This window comes from Rhinolophus sinicus, linkage group LG12, assembly GCF_036562045.2.
Source record: "Rhinolophus sinicus isolate RSC01 linkage group LG12, ASM3656204v1, whole genome shotgun sequence".
Lineage (NCBI taxonomy): Eukaryota > Metazoa > Chordata > Mammalia > Chiroptera > Rhinolophidae > Rhinolophus > Rhinolophus sinicus.
In genome coordinates this window covers 43,139,721-43,159,068 of record NC_133761.1, presented here as the reverse complement: position 1 = coordinate 43,159,068, position 19,348 = coordinate 43,139,721, and the positions used below count along the sequence as shown (strand labels likewise).

At 48.4% G+C, this 19,348-nt stretch overlaps 1 protein-coding gene across 5 annotated transcripts in view; it reads right to left on the bottom strand.

Moving 5' to 3' along the window:
* Positions 1-11,314: 11,314 nt before the first annotated feature.
* The window catches only part of GNPAT (glyceronephosphate O-acyltransferase), a 30,024-nt gene continuing 21,990 nt past the window's right edge, over positions 11,315-19,348 (bottom strand). For 4 of the 5 annotated variants that reach the window (XM_074316453.1, XM_074316454.1, XM_019757365.2 and 1 more), the window contains 7 exons: positions 18,371-18,613; positions 16,923-17,002; positions 15,996-16,136; positions 14,141-14,240; positions 13,967-14,060; positions 13,267-13,328; positions 11,315-11,610 (listed from right to left, as the gene is read on the bottom strand). In XM_074316453.1, coding sequence (XP_074172554.1) covers positions 11,567-11,610; positions 13,267-13,328; positions 13,967-14,060; positions 14,141-14,240; positions 15,996-16,136; positions 16,923-17,002; positions 18,371-18,613 — 764 coding nt within the window. In that variant the 3' untranslated portion in view covers positions 11,315-11,566. The remainder of the gene's footprint in view (positions 11,611-13,266; positions 13,329-13,966; positions 14,061-14,140; positions 14,241-15,995; positions 16,137-16,922; positions 17,003-18,370; positions 18,614-19,348) is intronic. The other variant, XM_074316455.1, reaches the window with a different exon arrangement.

Sequence of the window (19,348 nt, the reverse complement as noted above, 5' to 3'; positions counted from 1 at the left end):
GAAACATATTCTGTCCTGAAAAAACCAGAATATGCAAGGAATGAGGAACAACTACAAAAAAAAAGTGTCACATACCCGTAAGGAAATATCAGAAAGAGAAGAAAGAAAAGAACAGAAGAAATATTTGAACAAGTTTTTATTGCAGCATTTGTTTTTATAATAGCAAAAGATTGGTAACTGCCCAAAGACTGGTAACTACCCATCAGTGGGGGACTAGTTTAATAAACTTCAGTGCACACACACAATGGAGTCCTATGCAGCTTAAAAGTGGTGTGGAAAGATGTCTAAAATACATTGTTAAGATAAAGCAAGGTGCATAATAGTGCCACTTTTGGAGCAAATATGATTGATTGTGTTATATTTGCTTCTGTTTGCATAGGAAGTCTGAAGGGGTGAGGGCTGGCAAAACTGAGTGGATGGGGCCAGGGATGGAAACACACCACAGATTTTTACATTTTTCTTTAATATTTGAACATGTCACCTTCCAAAATATTAAATAAGAAAAAACAATTTTAAGTGGGTGATCTTAAAAATAAGATCCACTCTTTCCATTCTGTACTATGTCTTTCCAGCACTTTTTTTCTATACATATGTGTAAAGTCTAAGGATACTTATTTTTAAGACTTTATTTTGAAAATTTTTGACACATTCAGAGCAACAAAATACTATAATAAATGCCTGTATACTCACTATCAAGCTTCAACAATTGTCAACGTTCTGTCATTATTGTTTCAACTATACCCAAGTCCCCACCCCACCCCTATGGGGTTATTTTTATTTTTATTTTTTTTACAGTTTTTCTGGGGACAAACTTTACACGCATTGAAATGCAGACACCTTAGCTCTAACTTTCTGAAAAACTGGATCTGCTCATGTTAACAACCCGCCAGCAAATATATAGGACATTTGCATGTCTTCACGTGGTGATGGTGTCACCTCGCTTCCCATTCGTTCCCTTACCCCAGCTTTTTTTTGAAAGAAAGTCATGTTTTCATACATAATCGAGAGTTGTAACAGTCAGAGATAGCCCCTGCTGCCTGGAGCTTGCAGGCCTCAGTTATTCGTTTTGAGCTGCATCAAAGGGGGTGCTTGGCTAGCTGGGAAGGCTGACAGGGAAGCCGGGCTGTGGGGTGGGGTGGGGCTGATGGCGTGGGGGTTGGTGAGTCCAGTCCTCCAAGAGCTGAGATGTCGAAGGCTGGGCTGTCCAGTATGGTGGCCACTCAGCCACTCCAGCTGTTTCAATGTAAACTAATGATTAATTAAAATATTCAGGTTCCCAGTTCTACTAGCCACAATTCAAGTGCAAATCGCCACAGATGGCTAGTGGGTACCATACTGGACCATGCAGATGTAGAACATTCATCACAGAAAGTTCTCTTGGCTGGAGTGTTGATTGAGGGGCTGGAAAGAGAGATGCAAAGAGGTGAAGTTTGCAAGACACAGAACTGAAAAAAAAATGGTGGAAGTTGTATCTTTGCTGCAAATATACACCCCTGCCATTGTCGTTTTCTTCTTTTAAAGAGTCATTTCCCTCTTCATGCTTTATTTTCTTTTTATCTACTGTTTTATTCACTTTTTATTGTTCCAGTCTTCTGTGCCCTCACTCCTTTCTTTTTCTCTGAAATGAAATACTATTTATTGACTCTCAAGAAAATTTGGTTCCAGTTATAGTGGACTAGGTATTTCTGAGCAATCCTTTCCTGAGAACAATTAGAACTACTTTCCAAAAAATATATATGCAAAGAACATAATTGAAGGCTGTAGTATAATTAGAATATACATCTGGTGTTTTTCCCTGGTTCTTGGCACAGAACTTCAAAACCCTTGGTATTTCCTGAGTGACAGGAGTTCTTTGTTATGCTAAGAAGAAGTCCTGGTGAAGCCTCTAGAGAGCTTCAGAATGGGGACTGGTGACCAGAAAAACCAATCACAAGGTCAGAAGACTGGAACTTTCAGCCTCCACCCCCACCCCCAACCTCTGGGGAGGTGGGGGCAGCGGGAGATTGAGTTCAGTCATGTAGCAAATGATTTAATCAGGTGTGCCTTTGTGATGGAACCTCGCTAACACTGCATAGCAAGGCTCTGGAGCTTCCTGGTTGGTGAACATATGGATATACTGGGAGAAAGCGCATCCAGACCCCACAACGAGAGGGTCTTATGTCCCTCCATCCCCCTCCAGACCTTGTCCTTTGTATCTCTCCTACATTTGGCTGTTCCTAAGTTGTATCCTTTATAATAAAACTGTAATCATAAACATAGTACTTTCCTGAGTTCTATGAGTCATTGTAGCCAATTATCAAACCTAGGCCAGGGGGGTGTCATGGGAAGCCCCACACTTATAGCCAGATGGGCAGAAGAGCGAGTGGCTCGGGGGCACCCAGGATTTGCAGCTAGTGTCCGAAATCAGGGCAGTCCTTTGGGGTCAACACTGACTCCAGATAGTATCAGAATTACACTGAATGTGGGACGCTCAGTTGGTGTCAGAGAACTGGTGTGGGAACACAAAGGCATCGCACAGCTAACAAGGGAGTGAAAAATGATGGGCTGAAAGTCCAGGAGGAGGAAACCCAATGAGATGAGCCCAGCATCTGAAAGTATTTTTCCCCTAGGGAAAAATCTGCCACTTCACAAGTGGCCAAGAAGTTAAATAACAGGCTGTCAACAGATACATAAAGCTAGGGAGACAAAAATTGGACTTTAGGAAATACCAAGAAAGGGTGACCCTGGTAAAATCCCATCTAAGCTTTGGATTGGAACCCTAAAAGTCTATGAATAAAGATGAACCAGAAATAAACAGGTCATCAAACCCTAATTGGATTAAGGGGATCTGAGATTGCTAGTGCCTCTAGTGGTCTTCCAGAAGCAAATACAAAATCTTTTATCCAGGATGATAAAATTCCCCTAGGCCTCAAATAGTCTTTGTAATTTTTTATTAGGTTGGTGCAAAAGTAACTGCAGTTTTTGCAATTGTTTTTAACCTTTTAAACCGCAGTTACTTTTGCACCAACCTAATATGTACAATGTTTAGCACTCAAAAACAATGAGATCTATGAGGAAGAGGGCCCATTTGATTAAAACCCAAGAGAAACAACAGACAGTAGAAACAAACTAACAGAAAACCCAGATAGGAGGGTTGTCAGGCACAGATTTTAATATGTTCACAGGAATAAGTGAAAAAATTGAGAGTTTCTCAGAGAAATTGAAACTAAAAACAAACAAACAAAATAATGAAATGGAGAGCCTACAGTTGTAAAATTTAGCAATTGAAATTGAGAACTCAGTAGATTGGTTTAAGAGTAAATCAGACCCAGCTGAAGAAAGCATTAGTGACTTGGAAGATATGTTAGAAGAAAATATCCAGACTGCAACACAGAGAAACTTTGAAAAGGGGGCATAAAAGACATATGGACTACATTAAAAAGCTACCATATACAGGTAATCAGAACCTCAGAAGGAAAGAACATATTTTCCTACTTTCATCTTTTTCGCCCTAATTTTTGAGAAATTTCTTTATCTTCCAACTTCTATTAAGTTTTTCATTTCATTTCTGCTTTTATGTTAATTTCCAAGAGCCTCTTTGTGTCTGACTGTCCCTTTTTACACAGCATCTTTGATCTCACTGAGGATGGTAAGAATGCAGATGCTCATTGACTTATGATGGGGTTATGTCCTGATAAATCCATCATAAGTTGTAAATATCATTTCAAAAATGCCTTGAACACACTTAACCTACCAATCATCCTAGCTTAGCCTCGCCCACCGTAAACGTGCTCAGAACACTTACATTGGCCTACCATTGGGCAAAATCATCTAACACAAAGACTATTTTATAATAAAGTGTCAAATATCTTATAATTTGACACAATGGTGGGGATTGCTTTCCCACCATTGTAAAGTTGAAAAACCAAAAGTGGAACCATCATAAGTTGGGGACCATCATTCTCTTGTTTTATTGTTGCTGTCATGTTGAAGTTTTCTTCTCTCCAAGCTTTGTTCCTCCTAGTTGCACTTTTCTGCTTTTTAAAAATCTTTTATGACAGAGGTAAGACTTAGTTGCCTGCTCATATTTACAAGTTGAATCGAAAGCTGACAAGAAACTCCGAGCACATGGATGGGTTTTTGCCAACTCTGGGCGTTAGTGTGACATGATCTGGGAACCCTGACATTAGTACTTCTATTTGCACCCTGTTTGGCTGGTCGGATTGCATGTGGACTTTTCCAGTCTCTTGCCTTGCTTGGGCAATAAGGTGTGGCCCACAGAGGTGGGGGATCTGAGGAAAGACGGCTGAGATGAAAACCTCAGCCTTGTTCTCAGTACTGTGCCCTCAACGGTGCCTGGCGTCCCCCAGCCCAGAGACGTTCTGTTTTACCCTCATCAGAGAAAAGCGTCTCCAGTTGTCACTGAGATGCGGCACAGGTAGTCACAGGAGGAGAAGGGATCTAACTGCTTCATAAGCAGCTTTTATCCTAATCACCTGAGAGGACTTAAGAGTTGAATGGGGAGAGGGGACAGAAATGTAAATAAATGATTGTAAGGACATGTCATAGATATTTAAAATGATGTCGAAGCCCAGAAAAAGCTAACTGACAGCTTCAGAGTAGGGAGGAAGGTTCCAGAGGAAAACAATAAAAATAAACAGAGTTTGGAAGGGTGAAAACAGAGTTTGCAAAGAGGAGGAGAGAAGGGCCTTCACTGCAAAGCACGGAGCCCATGCCAACAGTGCAGAGTTGGGCAGGGGGGACCCTGCTGGGGGCCATTGAGGGGCAGTGCATAGGAGCCGTGGCTTCCCAGCAGCCATCTGGTCTGTCACCTGTACCCTCTGATGGTTCCTTCTGATTCTGCCCACATCTCATGACCAAGTAGTCAGCTTCCCTCTGATCCTGTGTCCTGGCCTGCTGGCCCAGTGTGACTTGTTACTAGGAACGTGCCCCTCAGGCTCACTGTGGGGTCTGTGTTCACCCAGCTCCTGTTGACTTCCTGGGTCCTCCACACCTCCTGCTCCCTCTACCTCCCCAGCAAAGCAGGCCTACCAGGTGAAATTCAAGGCACAGTTAAATTTGAATTTCAGATAAATGATGAATAATTTTTGGTATCTGTATGCCCCAAATGTTGCGATACTTGGGACAAATATAAGCATCCCAAATACTTATGCTAAAAAAGACCTAAAAATCATGCCATCCCAGGCTAGCTGCATGCGGGATGTGGGCGTTTCTCTGCTCCTGCTGGAGGTCTGGGCTTGCTCTGCGGGAGACACGCTGGCTAGGCACAGCCTGGAATCCAGTTTTCCCAGAGTGAAACCATGTGCACCCCCATCTATCTGACTCTCCCGTCTCTTTCTCAGTTAGCTCCAGGCTTAAGGAAGCTGCGGGTTCATGATCACCATAAACGCGCCCTTAACCTCTGTCCTTGGGGATGCTGCCTCCAGGACATACTCAGGGGTCGGATTAAAGTATCAAGGGGATGAAGGCTCTTGCTGGTCGCCAGTCATGGGTCCAAGTGTGTTACTGCTGGATGTCCTTTTGAACCACCAGTCCCAGTGGCTCCTTCAGACTCGGCAACCCTGTGGCATCTGTGTTACGTTTGCAACTCGGGGACCTTTTCTGAGATCCCCCTCTCCAGGGTCTTTCTGTCTCCTGAGTGTGGCCTGGGAGAGAGCTTGCAGGACAAAAAAACGCTCTCTTCTCCTCAAGCCCTGTGGAACTTCTTGGGGGGGAGGGGGCGGGGCTTCCTCCTGCTCCTCTCGTGACATTCTGCTTCTTCCTCCAAGTCCTGTTTTCTGCCTTACGTTTCAATCGTTGAAAACAAAAGCCAAAGAGGGAAACATTTTACTGGCAATTTTTTGCCTTCCACCCTCCTGCTAACTTCCTCCAAGACAGGGAAAATGAAGCTCAATTATTTGTTTGAACTGTGAAGAAGCTAAAGAAAATAAAAGGAGAGGATAACAAACACATCAATATTATTTGTCAATATGTACTACATGTATATACCGGGTCTTGCCAGGATGGTGATTTTAAATAAAAACACAGAGGGAAAGACAGAGAGAGGAAGGAGACGGTGGGTCCAGTGACAATAATAAAATAGTAGTTTCAGCTTGAAGCCCTGGCAGCCTCAGCATAGAATCCTCAGTGCCCCTTCCAGGGCTCTTCAGCCCCTAGTGGGTCCCAGGGCAGCTCCAGTGACCTTCCCGCCCCCGTGGTCCCGCGGTTTTGCTGCCCCTAGTTCTGCCGTGTGCAGCTCTGGGCCATAACCTGAGCTCGTGCAACTCCAGCCATTAGCCCCCTGGTCTGAGATTTTTGTTTTTGTTTTGTTTTTTTAAGGAAACAAGAATTGGACTTTATAGTCTCGTTAGTCTCTGATTCTTTCCCCAAAATCGTTTGTGAAACGGAAAACAGTTTCCTTCCTCCTGTCACTAACTGTGCAGCCCACTTTCCTTGTTGACAAAGGGAGGATAATCCTCACAGTCTCCAACTCACAGTCGGTTGAGGGTGAAAGGAGCTAATATTTGTAAAGCACTTAGTTAAGTTCCTGGCGCAGTCAGTGCCCCCTGAGTGTTAGTCAAATAGAAGGAGAGATTTTCCTCTGCAAGGGACCTCCACAGCCCGCAGACCCACGCGGGAGGCCCTAGGTCCCAGCCACGCCCCCTCACTCAGACCCACGGGGAGGCCCTGGGCCCCAGCCACGCCCCCTCCCTCAGACCCACGGGGAGGCCCTGGGCCCCAGCCACGCCCCCTCCCTCAGACCCACGGGGAGGCCCTGGGCCCCAGCCACGCCCCCTCCCTCAGACCCACGGGGAGGCCCTGGGCCCCAGCCACGCCCCCTCTCTCAGACCCACGGGGAGGCCCTGGGCCCCAGCCACGCCCCCTCTCTCAGTCCCACGGGGAGGCCCTGGGCCCCAGCCAGCCCCCACGTTAAGCCCTGGGCTCAGAGGCTGCGGCCTCCCAGCCAGTCCACTAGGTTAACCTAAGCCTCAGTTCTGTGCCAAACATCACCTTCCATTTTGATTCATGAATTTTACATATCAAGAGGGTGATTTCCTTCTTTGAAGTTAAGGACAGTGTGAGTCAGCAGAGGCTGCATTAGTTTCCTAAAAAAAACGGGAAATATGTTTTAACTGCCTGCGGGCCACGCTAACTGCGGGGGGTGGGGCCCTGCACGTCACAAGGTGGGGGGGTGGGGGGAGCGCCCCTCACATCCAGCCCTGCCGTCCTTGCACGTGCCCAGGGATGTGAGGACAGGCAGGTGCCACTATTTGCTTGTGACGTTTCTGCCCTTCATTGAATGCTTCCTGTGGGTTAAGGCACTTCAACCTCTCCACACCTAAGGAAACAGGCACTCGGTGTCCTCACTTAACAGTTGAGGAAACGGAGGCTGTGGGCCTGTCCGAGGCCACACAGCTCCTGAGGGGCAGGCTCGGGCCTGGCTTTCTGAACCAGAGCCCACTCTCTGCTGCTCCCACAGTTCCGAGCCTTTGACACACAAGGGCAGAGAGCGGGGCGTGACACGGGCGGGAGGGGCGAGGACGCAGCCCCAGGGCACAGCTCTTCTCCCTCTAGCTTTGGGACACCAGGGGGCATGGAGAGGAGTCTGCCGTGGCCCTGCTCGGGCCCTCCCGAGGTGGTTCTTTCCCCACCCCTCTCCCCAGTCCTGGAGGGAGAAAGGCCAAGCACTCACGGTCACTTCCCAGCTGCTGCCTCACCTGCAGGCCTCACCTGGAGGCCCAGGAAACTGGAGGGGACATGGGCCCTTTTCTTTCCAGGGAGTAACTGTTTCCCTCCATTTTCCTCAGCAGCGGTGCCTTCTGCCCCTAGCCTTGGGTCATCAAGGCTTCTGCACACACCTCTCGCAAGGGGCAGCTCCCCGATAAAATGCCTGTTTGACTTCTGGTTCCTTGACTTGCTAGCTGGGTGAATTGGGGAAAATTTAACTGAGTCTCTCAGTCAGCCGGGCAACGGAGTGATGGTTCCCAGGGTTCTCTGGCGGATGAAATAATCCATGTAAAGGATTTAGACGGAATCTGGCACACAGTAGGTGCTTAGTACATGTCAGCTGTTGTGCTCACTGTTTGTGTTCAGCAGGGGCAGGCCGCGGTGGCCTAGAGCACACAGGGTGGTGACGAGTCCAGTGACAGCCGGCCCTGCTCCCACGCAGCAGAAGTGGGTCACAGAGCAGCGTCTTTCCATGCGACTGGGGGCGGGCCGCTGAGAATCCGCTGCTGGGAAAGGCAGGGCACCGCACGCCTGGCCCCAAACCAATCGAGCTTTCCTGATTCGAAGCGCTAGGACACACTTCTGGAGTCTAGCGCCAACCCACAACAGAAATATCAGGAAGGAAAATAGGAAAGAAAAGGGCCAATGTCAGTGAAAAGAATGTGAAGACGTCGTTCTGCCTTGGCCAGTGAATGTGAACTCGTCGGCGCTCCTGTTCCCCAGCGTCAGTTTCATTAAGAGGAAATCGGTTTTTGTGGCTGCCAGAGCAGAGCGCACGCTGGAAGGAGTGCTGACCCCCTCGGCTGGCCGGGGCCTCCCGCAGGCCTCAGGCTCTGCGTGGGGATGCTCGTCACAAGGTGAGGCTCAGCTGGCTGAGTGACCTCGCCTGGCGTCCACCCAGTGTCCTATGATGGACGCCTCCTTCGATGTAGGCATGGGACCTAGACCTGGAAAACCCATCCAGGAAGGACAACTGCATGTTAAACATGGGACCCTGCACGTAAAAGCTGCTCTCCAGGTGACTCTTAGGCAGTGTTGGCAAAGCAGTAACCAAGCATAAAATACAGCTAATTACAACAACAGATGTGGTCGACTTTGACCTCCAAGCTGGACTTCAGAAACTGATACCTCATCCTACCTCTGAGAGTCCCCGTGGGACCAGGAAGCAGACTTGCTTTGTCCCTTTGCTTTGTGACATAGAAGCAGTCAGAAAACCCGTTTTTCATTTCTGGTTTAGACAGCTGAGGCAGGCTCACATTTTCTAAGAAAAGCTAATTTGTATGTGACAGCTATTTGTGGAATTGTTTCTTTTTTTGTTCTCAGCATTTTATGGCGCTGTTTCTAAAGAAAGCATAGGTTTCAAACCCAGAGTCTACATAGAAACAGGAAAGACTACTGGATACAAATCCTTGTTTTCCCTTGTAATCTTTTCTCTCAGCTGCTTCCTGTTTCATGGTCAAGAACTTCTAGTAGGTTCTTCATTTCCTGGTTCCCAACTGTCCTCCATCTGGTTTTGTTCCAGACAACGCAGAAGATGCTATTTCCAGCTCCCTGAACCTCCCGTGCATGTGAGTGTGAGATTTGGTCTCGGACGGACGGCTGTTCACCAGCTCTTTGCAGAGCAGTGTAAACAGGGACCAGGGGCCCATTGGTAGCTGCCACATATTCTTTGGATACAAGGCTACCTTGGAAAACCAGATGCGATGTGCTTTTCTTTTTACTTATGTCAAAGCAGGGGTTAGCTCCACAATGTACAAATGGGGTCAGGGGAAGGCTGGGGGCACCAGTGTGGTTTACACAACTGGGTGCAGGAGGGTGGAGTGGGCGTCAACGGCTTTGGGTTCACTTAGTGACTTGTGAGGGTGTGAAGACACAGGTGACACAACCCCCGTGCCACCTCTTACAGCCACAAAGCCTCATTTGCTTTTGGCTGCACCTCGTTTTCCTGTCCCCCCACCATCTGCTTACTTTCCTGGCTCTAATGTCAGAGCTGACCACTTGTAGCCAAAACTCCAAAGTCTTAGTCCCCAAACCTGCAACGTTACAAACAGGACTAAAAGGAAGTCCAAGTCATCTTACCCAGTCTTCCCCATTTCCCTGCAGTATGTCATGGAGGAGAAGAGCAAACAAGCAACTGGGTGTATGGGGACCCTTCCTAAGGCCACATACTCAGCAAGAATTGGCCAGGGCCCCAGGCTCCCAACTGCCTCGGACTCACCCCGTCTTTCCCTGGGGGCAGCAGCTTAGTGCCCTGGTTTAACTGGCAGACCATCAAGTCCTTAGCCAGGAGCATCGCTTAACTCACTCACTCACTCAATGTCTGGTCCACCTAACAGGCAGAGCCACACAGAGGACCCCTCTGCCACCAGTGCAGGGACCAGTGTAACGGCTCTTCACACAGCCGGCTGGCTGCTGGGGAGCAAGTGCATTCCAGGAATTTGCATACAGGTAGTCCTGGGACCACAGGCTGGGAAACTTTCCATTTCCCATGGTGCTTATATTCTAATTCAAGTGTTTCACAAGTCTCAGCGACTGTGTATGTTGGCCCCTGCCACTGTGGCCCCCAAATTCAGATGATGAAAGCCTGACCCCAGTGTGACTGTATCTAGGGAGTAATTAGGGCTAAGTGGGGTCATGATGGTGGGGCCCTGGTCTGATAGGATTAGTGCCTTTATGAGAAGACACCAGAGCGCTCACTGTCCCCCTCCCTGTGTACGTAGCAAGATGGCGGCCTCCCACCAGCCCAGGAGAGGCCTCAGAATGAGACCCACCTTGTGGGCACCTTGATCTTGGACGTCCAGAACTGAGAGACAACGTTATTTCTGTTGTTTAAACCACCCAATCTGTGGTATTTCGTTATGGCAGCCGGAGACCAACACACCTGTTTCTCTTTAATTCCACCAGCCATTTCCGCCACACCAGTCTCTCAGGTCCCCATAACCAAGACCAGGACATCTGATTATTATTCTCTCTGCACACCCCACCCCCAGGTCCCATTTCATCACCCCAACCCCACACATTGAGGACTGCCTCCTGCTCACCCTAATTCTCAGCTTAAATGTCACTTCCACAGGGCGCTGTCTGCCAAGGATTTTGGTGTTCACCCATCTTATTAAATCCTTAAGGCTACTTATGATACATCACATAACTTGTCTTTGTTGCACGTCACATACTTTCTCTAATTCAGTTCTGTTGATTAGGCCCTTGGGTGGCAAAATTTAATGTAAGCTAATTTATTGTTTACAGCAGGCTCGCAAATGATGTCGTTTTGTTCACTATCATAGTTATAATGTTGGTGAGAAAAAAGAATCGATTCCCAGCCAGGGCCATTATATGCAGTACGCATGTAGTTCCCATGTCTGCGTGGGTTTTCTCTGGGGATTTGGGCTTCCTCCCACGTCCCAAAGACGAGCGCGAGCTGAACGGTGTGTCTGCACTATCCCACCTGAGTGAGCGAGTGTGTAAGACACGCCCTTTCCAATGGTTTCTTTCACAGCCTTTGGTGTTGATGTCGCACTTTAATTCAGACGTCAGCGTAAAAATTTAATACATGTGTAGTAAGGTGCAAAGTGTTAGCGAAGCAGGAGCTGGGCTTTGTTTTTCCAAACATGTTTCCAAAAGACTGTTTTATTTTAAAACACAGAGTCAGATACAAATGCCTTTTAACGACTGTGGTGGGGACAAGTACACCTGTTCCTTAAGTCGGTCACCTCTTCATCTCCTGAGCCCAGCGCCTCCACGTCTTGGGGAGCATGAGAAGAAAGATGGGTCTCCTCCTTTACATCTCTGTTTGCTGTAGTAAGTGTCCTTGGATGACAGTAATTATATGACCAAACTTTCCGTAACTGTTTGGCAATTATTAAAGTTTTGCGGTTGCTGGTTTTCCTACTGCTGTCTTCCCACCTGAGATAAAAGAGAGAGCGCTCATGATATGACCATCCACCTTTCTCAACAAGCGTGTAAGCCACTGGCAGGCAAGGAACAGTGAACACATGTGCAGTGTGATGGGCTGACCAGGTGCCAGTGGAGGCGGCAGCCCCTTTGCAGAAGTGCATCTTGGAGGAGATGGTCAGGCCAGCGACCCTGAGCCAGGGCGCAAGCAGGACTGGAAGTTTCAAGTCCAGTGTGTTCTCATGAGTTTACGCCCATTACCGAATTTGCTTTCTGTGATTAAGAAATCAATCCACTGTCCTCACAAAACGAGAGGTTTGGGGCTTCTTTTAGCTATATGAACCTCTTACCAAATTCAATACTGAGTTTCAAGGTTACACATCCCGAGATTTCTGTTTCACTGTCCCAATCTGTCAACTACTCCTTTCCTCCACCCACTTTCCTTTAAGCACATGCCCCGTCCTGGTCCCCTTTATCCCAACAGACAACTACCTAAGCTCTTCCACACAGGTTTGGCAAATGCACTGAATTAGGATTAGGTACCAAAATGCTCCTGGCAAGACCACTCAGTGATCTAGTGCTCTATTCAGTATAATCAGCAGATCTTTTTTTTCCCCAATGCAACACCCTCCCCTTCTCCAATTACCCTGTCATTCCTACAAGAAGTGTTCTCCACTTCCTGGGACCTTTTATATCTGTTTATATCAATGCTCTCGACTCTTCCTGGGTCCTACAAACAACGTCCCTGCCTTCCTGGGCTGCACTATTTCTTTACAAGCTGATGGGAGCTGGAGAAGAGGGACGCTTGGCTTATTCTCCCATGATGTGCTTTGGTGGGTACAGAAAGTCTGGATGTGGACACTGACCCCAATTCCTCACCTGGGTGAGAAGGGATCCGACAGTAGAGGACAGAATGAGCCCCAGGACTAAAACAAGAGGCATGAGCTCAGCATCCACCAACACCCGGGAGAAGGTGTAGCCCTCGGACGCCAAGCAGTCAGGCGGGAGCCAACAACCTGCTGTACGAGGCTGCCTAGTTAATGCTGTGTTTTCTCTGGCAATTTTCCTTACATTTCCTCCTTAGTTTCCTTGGGAAAATTCTAGATGACACAATAGTTCTCTGTGTTTATTAAACTTCTACTGTTGTTCATTTTGATAAAGTACTTTGTGCTATAACATACTTTCCTTTTTTTTTTTCCTCTCCTTTTCTTCCGCCTCCCCCTTCACTCCGATTCAAGCCGTTGTTTCTCAGTCTAGTTGTGTAGGACACAGCTCCCTGGCCCATGCTGGTATTATGAGCCTTGCACACCCCCAGCTGAGGCAGTCTGTCACCGGTTGTCGGTCGGCCGCTCACAGCAGCTCCCGGCTGCTCTTACTGGCTGCCGGCTGCTCATGCTGGCTGCTGGCCACTCATGGCAGCACACGGTAGCCCGTGGCAGCCCACAGCAGCCGGCGGCAGCTCCAGGGAGAGCTGTTGTTCACAATCTCAGCTGTAGAGGGTGCAGCTCACTGGCCCATGTGGGAATCGAACCAGCGGCCTTCAGCGTTAGGAGCATGGAGCTCCAACCGCCTGAGCCACCGGGCTGGCCCCTAACATACTTCCTTGTTTTACTATATGTTGACAAATACAATGTGAAAACCCACCGTACTTTAGTAAGCTATACTTACCAAGCATTTCCTCTAATTTTGCTGTGGCAGGTTCATTCACATTAAATAGATGGTCATTATTTCTAGGAGAAAAAGTAACAAGCTTTCTTACTCCCTAAACTAGAGGAAAAGACAACTTCTCTTATTTACACAGCAGGAGCACTTTTAAATGGTGTCCTCAGGGCCAGTCTCAGCCGCCAGGAGGCCCTGGCTCCTAACTGCCCCGCTCTCGGGCTTTGAGCTTCCTTCCTCGGGCCACACAAAAGACACGCAGGCGTTTACCCAGGAAGCTTTATCATTCTCACATTCGTTCACTCAGAAGAGTGAATATCTATCTCCACATACTCATGTGTGTATTTATGTAATGTACCTGTATGTCTAGCTAAGTGTCCACACACACACACACACACACACACACACACACACACACACACACACTGCACTCCCCAAATTCTGGCTTGTAATTCATCTATAAATTTCAACGTTAGGTCAAAGCCCAAATGCCAGCCTACAGCACTTTCTGTCTTGGCTTCAGCATCACTTTTTTCACAACCATGTAGAGTGTGCAGGGTAACTCAAACTGACTTAACTATTAGGAGGTAGACACGCACAGCACAACGTAACACTGACTGGATCACACATTCCCATGTCCCTGACTTCGTGTCAGCTGCTGCTGGCCGTCCCGGCCCTGTCACCCCATGCGGTCTCGCGCAATACTTACACCTTCTTCTTCTCTACCACACCTAGCCTCACCAAAGCTGCTAAGGCATTTTTCTGTACGTCAGAAGATAACACATCGTAACACTGTGAGGCACCTAAACACAGCAGAGAAGAGTCCGTTAACTCTTTTCCTTTTCAACTAAGGGACATCACCGCCCCCAGAGGAGTGACTGACCTTGATCGAGAAGCTGGCTTGTGAACGCTCTAACTCTAGCCAAATACTGCTTCTCAGTAAAGCAGTCTTCTTGTTCCTTCAAGAGGTATTTGCAAATTATCTGATTTTCAGAGGGAGGACGAGAGGAACAGGAAGAGAAAACGGGCAGTCAGACAGAATGGTGACAATTTCGCACAGCCCCTCGTAACAGAATGACACGTTGTGTTAGAGCGGAAGAAAACCCGTCAAGGACTGAGCACAGGGAAGCTGCAGGATTGTCAGCAGGTCTCTGAAGCTCATATCACTGTTTACAATTAGGAAAAAAGTGTCCCAAATAGCACTGACATTTATAAAAATAATTTCACACTCTAATGGGTTGCAAGTTAAGAAAATTACTATCAGCTCACTCTATCTTATGCTGCTTATGAAGACAAAGCCCAGACTTTTTGTAACTATTTTTTCCCCCAAAACATCTAACAACATGCTAGACCCTAAAATACTTGATGATTTCTACTTACAAAGGTGCTGAGAGGTAGAACTAGCACTCGCCCAACATGTACTAAGAGCTGGACTTTGTGCAAGAAGGCTGACATGGTGATTTCACTGACCATAGCATTGCTCTGCCAGGGAGTGGGTCCCAGGTCCCCCCAGCCAGTGCAGAGCTGACAGCCATGCAGGCCTCATGAGGGCCCCTGGCAGTTTCCATCTCAAGCCCCGTCTCCTTCTATGATGGCACACTTCCTGCTGGACATATGCACAATCCCCTCTCTTGAATCACCCCGAGCTCTGACAAACTCGGATACTTGCACTTGAACTTTTCTTTCCCTTGCGACATTAGCATTCAGGAATATAAACAAGCGACTTCACGTATCCTTCAAATCTTGCATTTACTAAATGCTACTATGCATCAAACACCAGGCTCCATACTCCAACCAGAACACGTGAGGTACAGCATGACAACGTGAAGTAGAGCATGACAACGTGAGGTAGAGCGTGACAACGTGAGGTAGAGTGTGACAACGTGAGGTACAGCATGACAACATGAGGTAGTGTGACAACGTGAGGTACAGCGTGACGTGAGGCACAGCGTGACAACGTGAGGCACAGCGTGACAACGTGAGGTACAGTGTGACAACGTGAAGTAGAGCGTGACAACGTGAGGTAGAGCATGACGTGAGGTAGAGCGTGACAACGTGAGGCACAGCGTGACGTGAGGTACAGTGTGACAACATGAAGTAGAGTGTGACAACGTGACGTAGAGTGACGTGAGGTACAGCATGACAACATGAGGTAGTGTGACAACGTGAGGTACAGCGTGACAACGTGAGGTACAGCGTGACAATGTGAGGCACAACGTGACAACGTGAGGTACAGCGTGACAACATGAAGTAGAGCGTGACAACGTGAGGTAGAGCGTGACAACGTGAGGCACAGCGTGACGTGAGGCACAGCGTGACAATGTGAGGTAGAGCCTGACAACGTGAGGTACAGTGTGACAACATGAAGTAGAGCGTGACGTGAGGTACAGCATGACAATGTGAGGTAGAGCGTGACAACGTGAGGTACAGCACGACAATGTGAGGTACAGTGCGATGATGTGAGGTACAGTGTGACAATGCCTGGGTGTAACTAGGATGATGGGAACACTGCTCACACATCAGGAAGCTGCCATCCTCTGGTGGGTGATGAACCAAGCCACCTCCTGCACGCAGGATGCGTTTCTCCCTCACCTGAGAGGTGCGGTCACTCACCCTAATCTCTCTGGTGCTACCATTCACCAGGGGAAGACACTGACCTTCAGGCCAGAAGTATGTCCAGCATGGGAGAACCTTAGTTACATCAGATATAAAGGAGAACTTGAGCGTGACTTACATACCTGATAACATTCCACGAAAGGTTTAAACAGTCCTATTAAAAATTCTAACACGGTATTTCCTTTCTCTGTAACTAGGATGTCCCTCGTCGTCACTTGAATGGTTTCACTTTTACAAAGCAGGTAACAGCCTTCTTCAAAGTCCTGGAAGGGGAGCGGAGAAGATGGAATGCATCCACTCGTGAGGTTAGCGGGTATGCAGCCTGGGGCCCGCAAAACAAGACAACATTGGCGAATGCCACAGGCCTCCCGATGGTTCTGGTTGCCAGACAGTAGCCAGACAGCATTTGTTCGAACCCTCAAACACACAGATAACTCAGGAGCCTTGGGAATCACAGCCTGGGTGATGGGATTTCTTTCACTTTGCACAGCCACATTCCTTAAATTGAAGTAGGCAGTGCACACAGTGAGTCCTTAAATACTTAGCATTATGCTTAGGCTCTGAACAGCTGGCACGATGCCTGCATTCTCTCGTTAGGCCAGTATCGCAATGGGACCTGCGGCTGTCCGTCCTGGCTCTCCCTGCCCCAGCACACCAGGCATCCAGCTCTGGGACCTGACCTCACCAGCTATCTACACCACCAGGCAGGACCACTCTCTCTAATCTCAAGCAAAAGGCCCAACTCCTTCCAACAAGTGGGTAACAGGAAAATGTGCTAGCTGGTCAATTTTTAATGAAATAGACTTGGTTTATTACAGTGGCTGCACGAATGGTCCAAGGAATGCCCTCCTCTCACCAAACACTCCCTAAGTTATTGATTAAACTTGACCAAGAATCAAATTAGACTTTGGTGAATTGTGAGTGTCCCAGCCCCTCTTTTTGTTTGCTGCATGGAGCCTGAAGAAAGGGAGACACATCCATGAATCCTCACCCAACGTTTCCAGAACTCACACTGCACACACACTTGCTCTCTGGCTATGAAGATTTACCTTCACTGCATTTCCTGGGAAGAAGATGAACTCATCTGAAAAAACATCGCGTAGGAAGTGAAAGCACCCGTAGATATCCTCTGGAAACAAATTTATTACATAGAATTAATTACCACATTGTTTTTCAAACGTTCAGGGAGTGCCAAGGAGTCCAAAGGCCGTATTTCAAAGGCACGTCATTCATGTATCAGGGATGAGAAGTAAGGCCTAACGAAGTTATAATGAATCCAAATTTTACCTACAGAGTAAACTACAGTCTAGCACGTGTAATGGTTGAATATGAATGACTTGTTCCAGCTTCTAACCAGTCTGGAACAAGCAAGACACCACGTTCCTGAGCAGACAGGAGCCCCACCCCCAAGCCAGGCTCCCCAGCAGAGGAGACAGACAGGCTCCATTTCTTCCCTCTCTTCTCCATTCCTGTTTCCTGACTTCCTGACCACATCTCCAGCACAGGGACAAAGCAGCACAGGGACAGAAAAAACTCTCTTGTTCTTCAGACATGTAGGGTCACCTTGCCCACCAACCACATCGGCTCCTCACCTTCCTGACAAGTGCTGCGAACTTTCTCACTAGGAAACACACACACACACACGTCAAAGGCTGCCTCCAGTCTCAGGGTGCCTACCACACCCCCACACGCTCAGAGACCACGTGCGTGCCCCTTAGTCAGAGATGAATTCCAACGTACAAAACCTTGGCTGGAGCTGCAATCAAAATCTGAGTTTTCCGTGCTCTGAACTAAGTCACCTAAGCTCTGTGTCCTTATCCATAAAATGATGGCTCGCACACGGGCCTTCGGAGGCCCCTTTCAGGGCTAGTCTGTGCCCGAGCCCCGTGCCTCCCACGGCTTTTCCTTAGAATTCCTACGGAGCTTTGGAAAACGAAAACAAAAATGCCAATGTCCGACTCACACTCCAGAGCCCCTGAACCAGAACCTATGGGCGTGGGGCTCGCCCTCCGGATGCGCTAACGTGCAGTCTGGGTAGAAAACCCCTGGTCCTCACTACAGCTTCTGTGAACAGAAACTGTGCTTTCCTCATTTTCACACTCCAGTGAGGAGTGTAAAATGCCACTGTGTGTCCCGTCTGCTTCTGTCAGACGAGGGAACTGTCACAGCAGCAAAACAGAAGCAGACCGGAGATGAACTGTGCTTTAGCTCCCGCCCTCTGCAGTCCTGCAGCTTTCTAGGCCTAATCTTCCTTATTCATAAAAGGGGAGGTTTAGATCACATGACATCTTAGGTCCCTTTCAATTCTCACATTCTAAGCAGATGGCCACGTGTTTAGGGGAAATCCTATTACACTTGTGAGCGTGCAGGCCCCAGTCCTTGCTGGCGTGCAGGCTGCACACACGCGCTGCGCATCGAAAGGCTTCCAGTGTTGCTCCCCACATGGAACTAATAGCCAGGCCTCTCCAAAACTCAGAACCACAGCCGCCAAAGTTACCTTTCCTGCAGCCAGGTGTCATCTGCAACGCCAGAGCCACCAAGGAGGGCCGGACAAAAACGTTGAGCAGCTGGTTCCTGTAGGTGGAGCACATGAGGAGCGTGACGTGCTGGAGGACGAGGCCGTCGACCATGTCCGAGTCCCCGGAGTCCACTCGCAGGACCACCCGGTCCTTGACCATGCCGGCGAGGTTGGCGTGCAGAAGGATGCTGGCCTGGACCACGTCTCCCGCAGGCTCATTGTCTGCACACAAGACCGTTCGTTCAGGCCAACGGCACAGACGGCGGGGGCACTGCCTGGCGTCCAGGCCCAGCACCCATCAGTGCTAGTGACGACCTACTGATGCAAGTGCCAGGTACTGGCTTTAGGTTCTTCCAGTGCAGCCAATGGCATCAGATGTGAAGGGCATTTTACAAGTACTGTTTCAAAATCAACTAAACTCTCTCTAAGGACATGCAACATACTTTCTTATCTAGCCCCAAGTTGTCAGCCATTCTGAAGTGCCCCTCAATTCTGACTCTGGAATTGAGTATTTTCTCAGGAACCAAGGGTACCCCAAGTTTTGTAAGAGCAATTTACATGACAAGAAAATTACATCTACGTGAATTTAACTAAACTAAGACAGGAAGTCCCCTGATAAGTATATATTATCATGCACACACACATGCACGCACACACACGCACACAAACACACACACGCACATGCACACGAACACACGCAAACACATGCACATGCTCGCACACGCACGTGCGTGCACACACACACACACACACACACACACACACACACACACACACACACACACACCCTTGCTCAGACCAATCCCAAGATGGCAAGACGATCACTCTGCCACTTCGAGGTGAGCCCAAGGACAACCCGGAGAGGCATCTCCTAGCACCAGGCCTCCCTGAGCACAGAGCGGTGCCAGGAGATTCTCGGGTTTTCCTGCATCAACGATAACTTACAGAAGAGGCTCC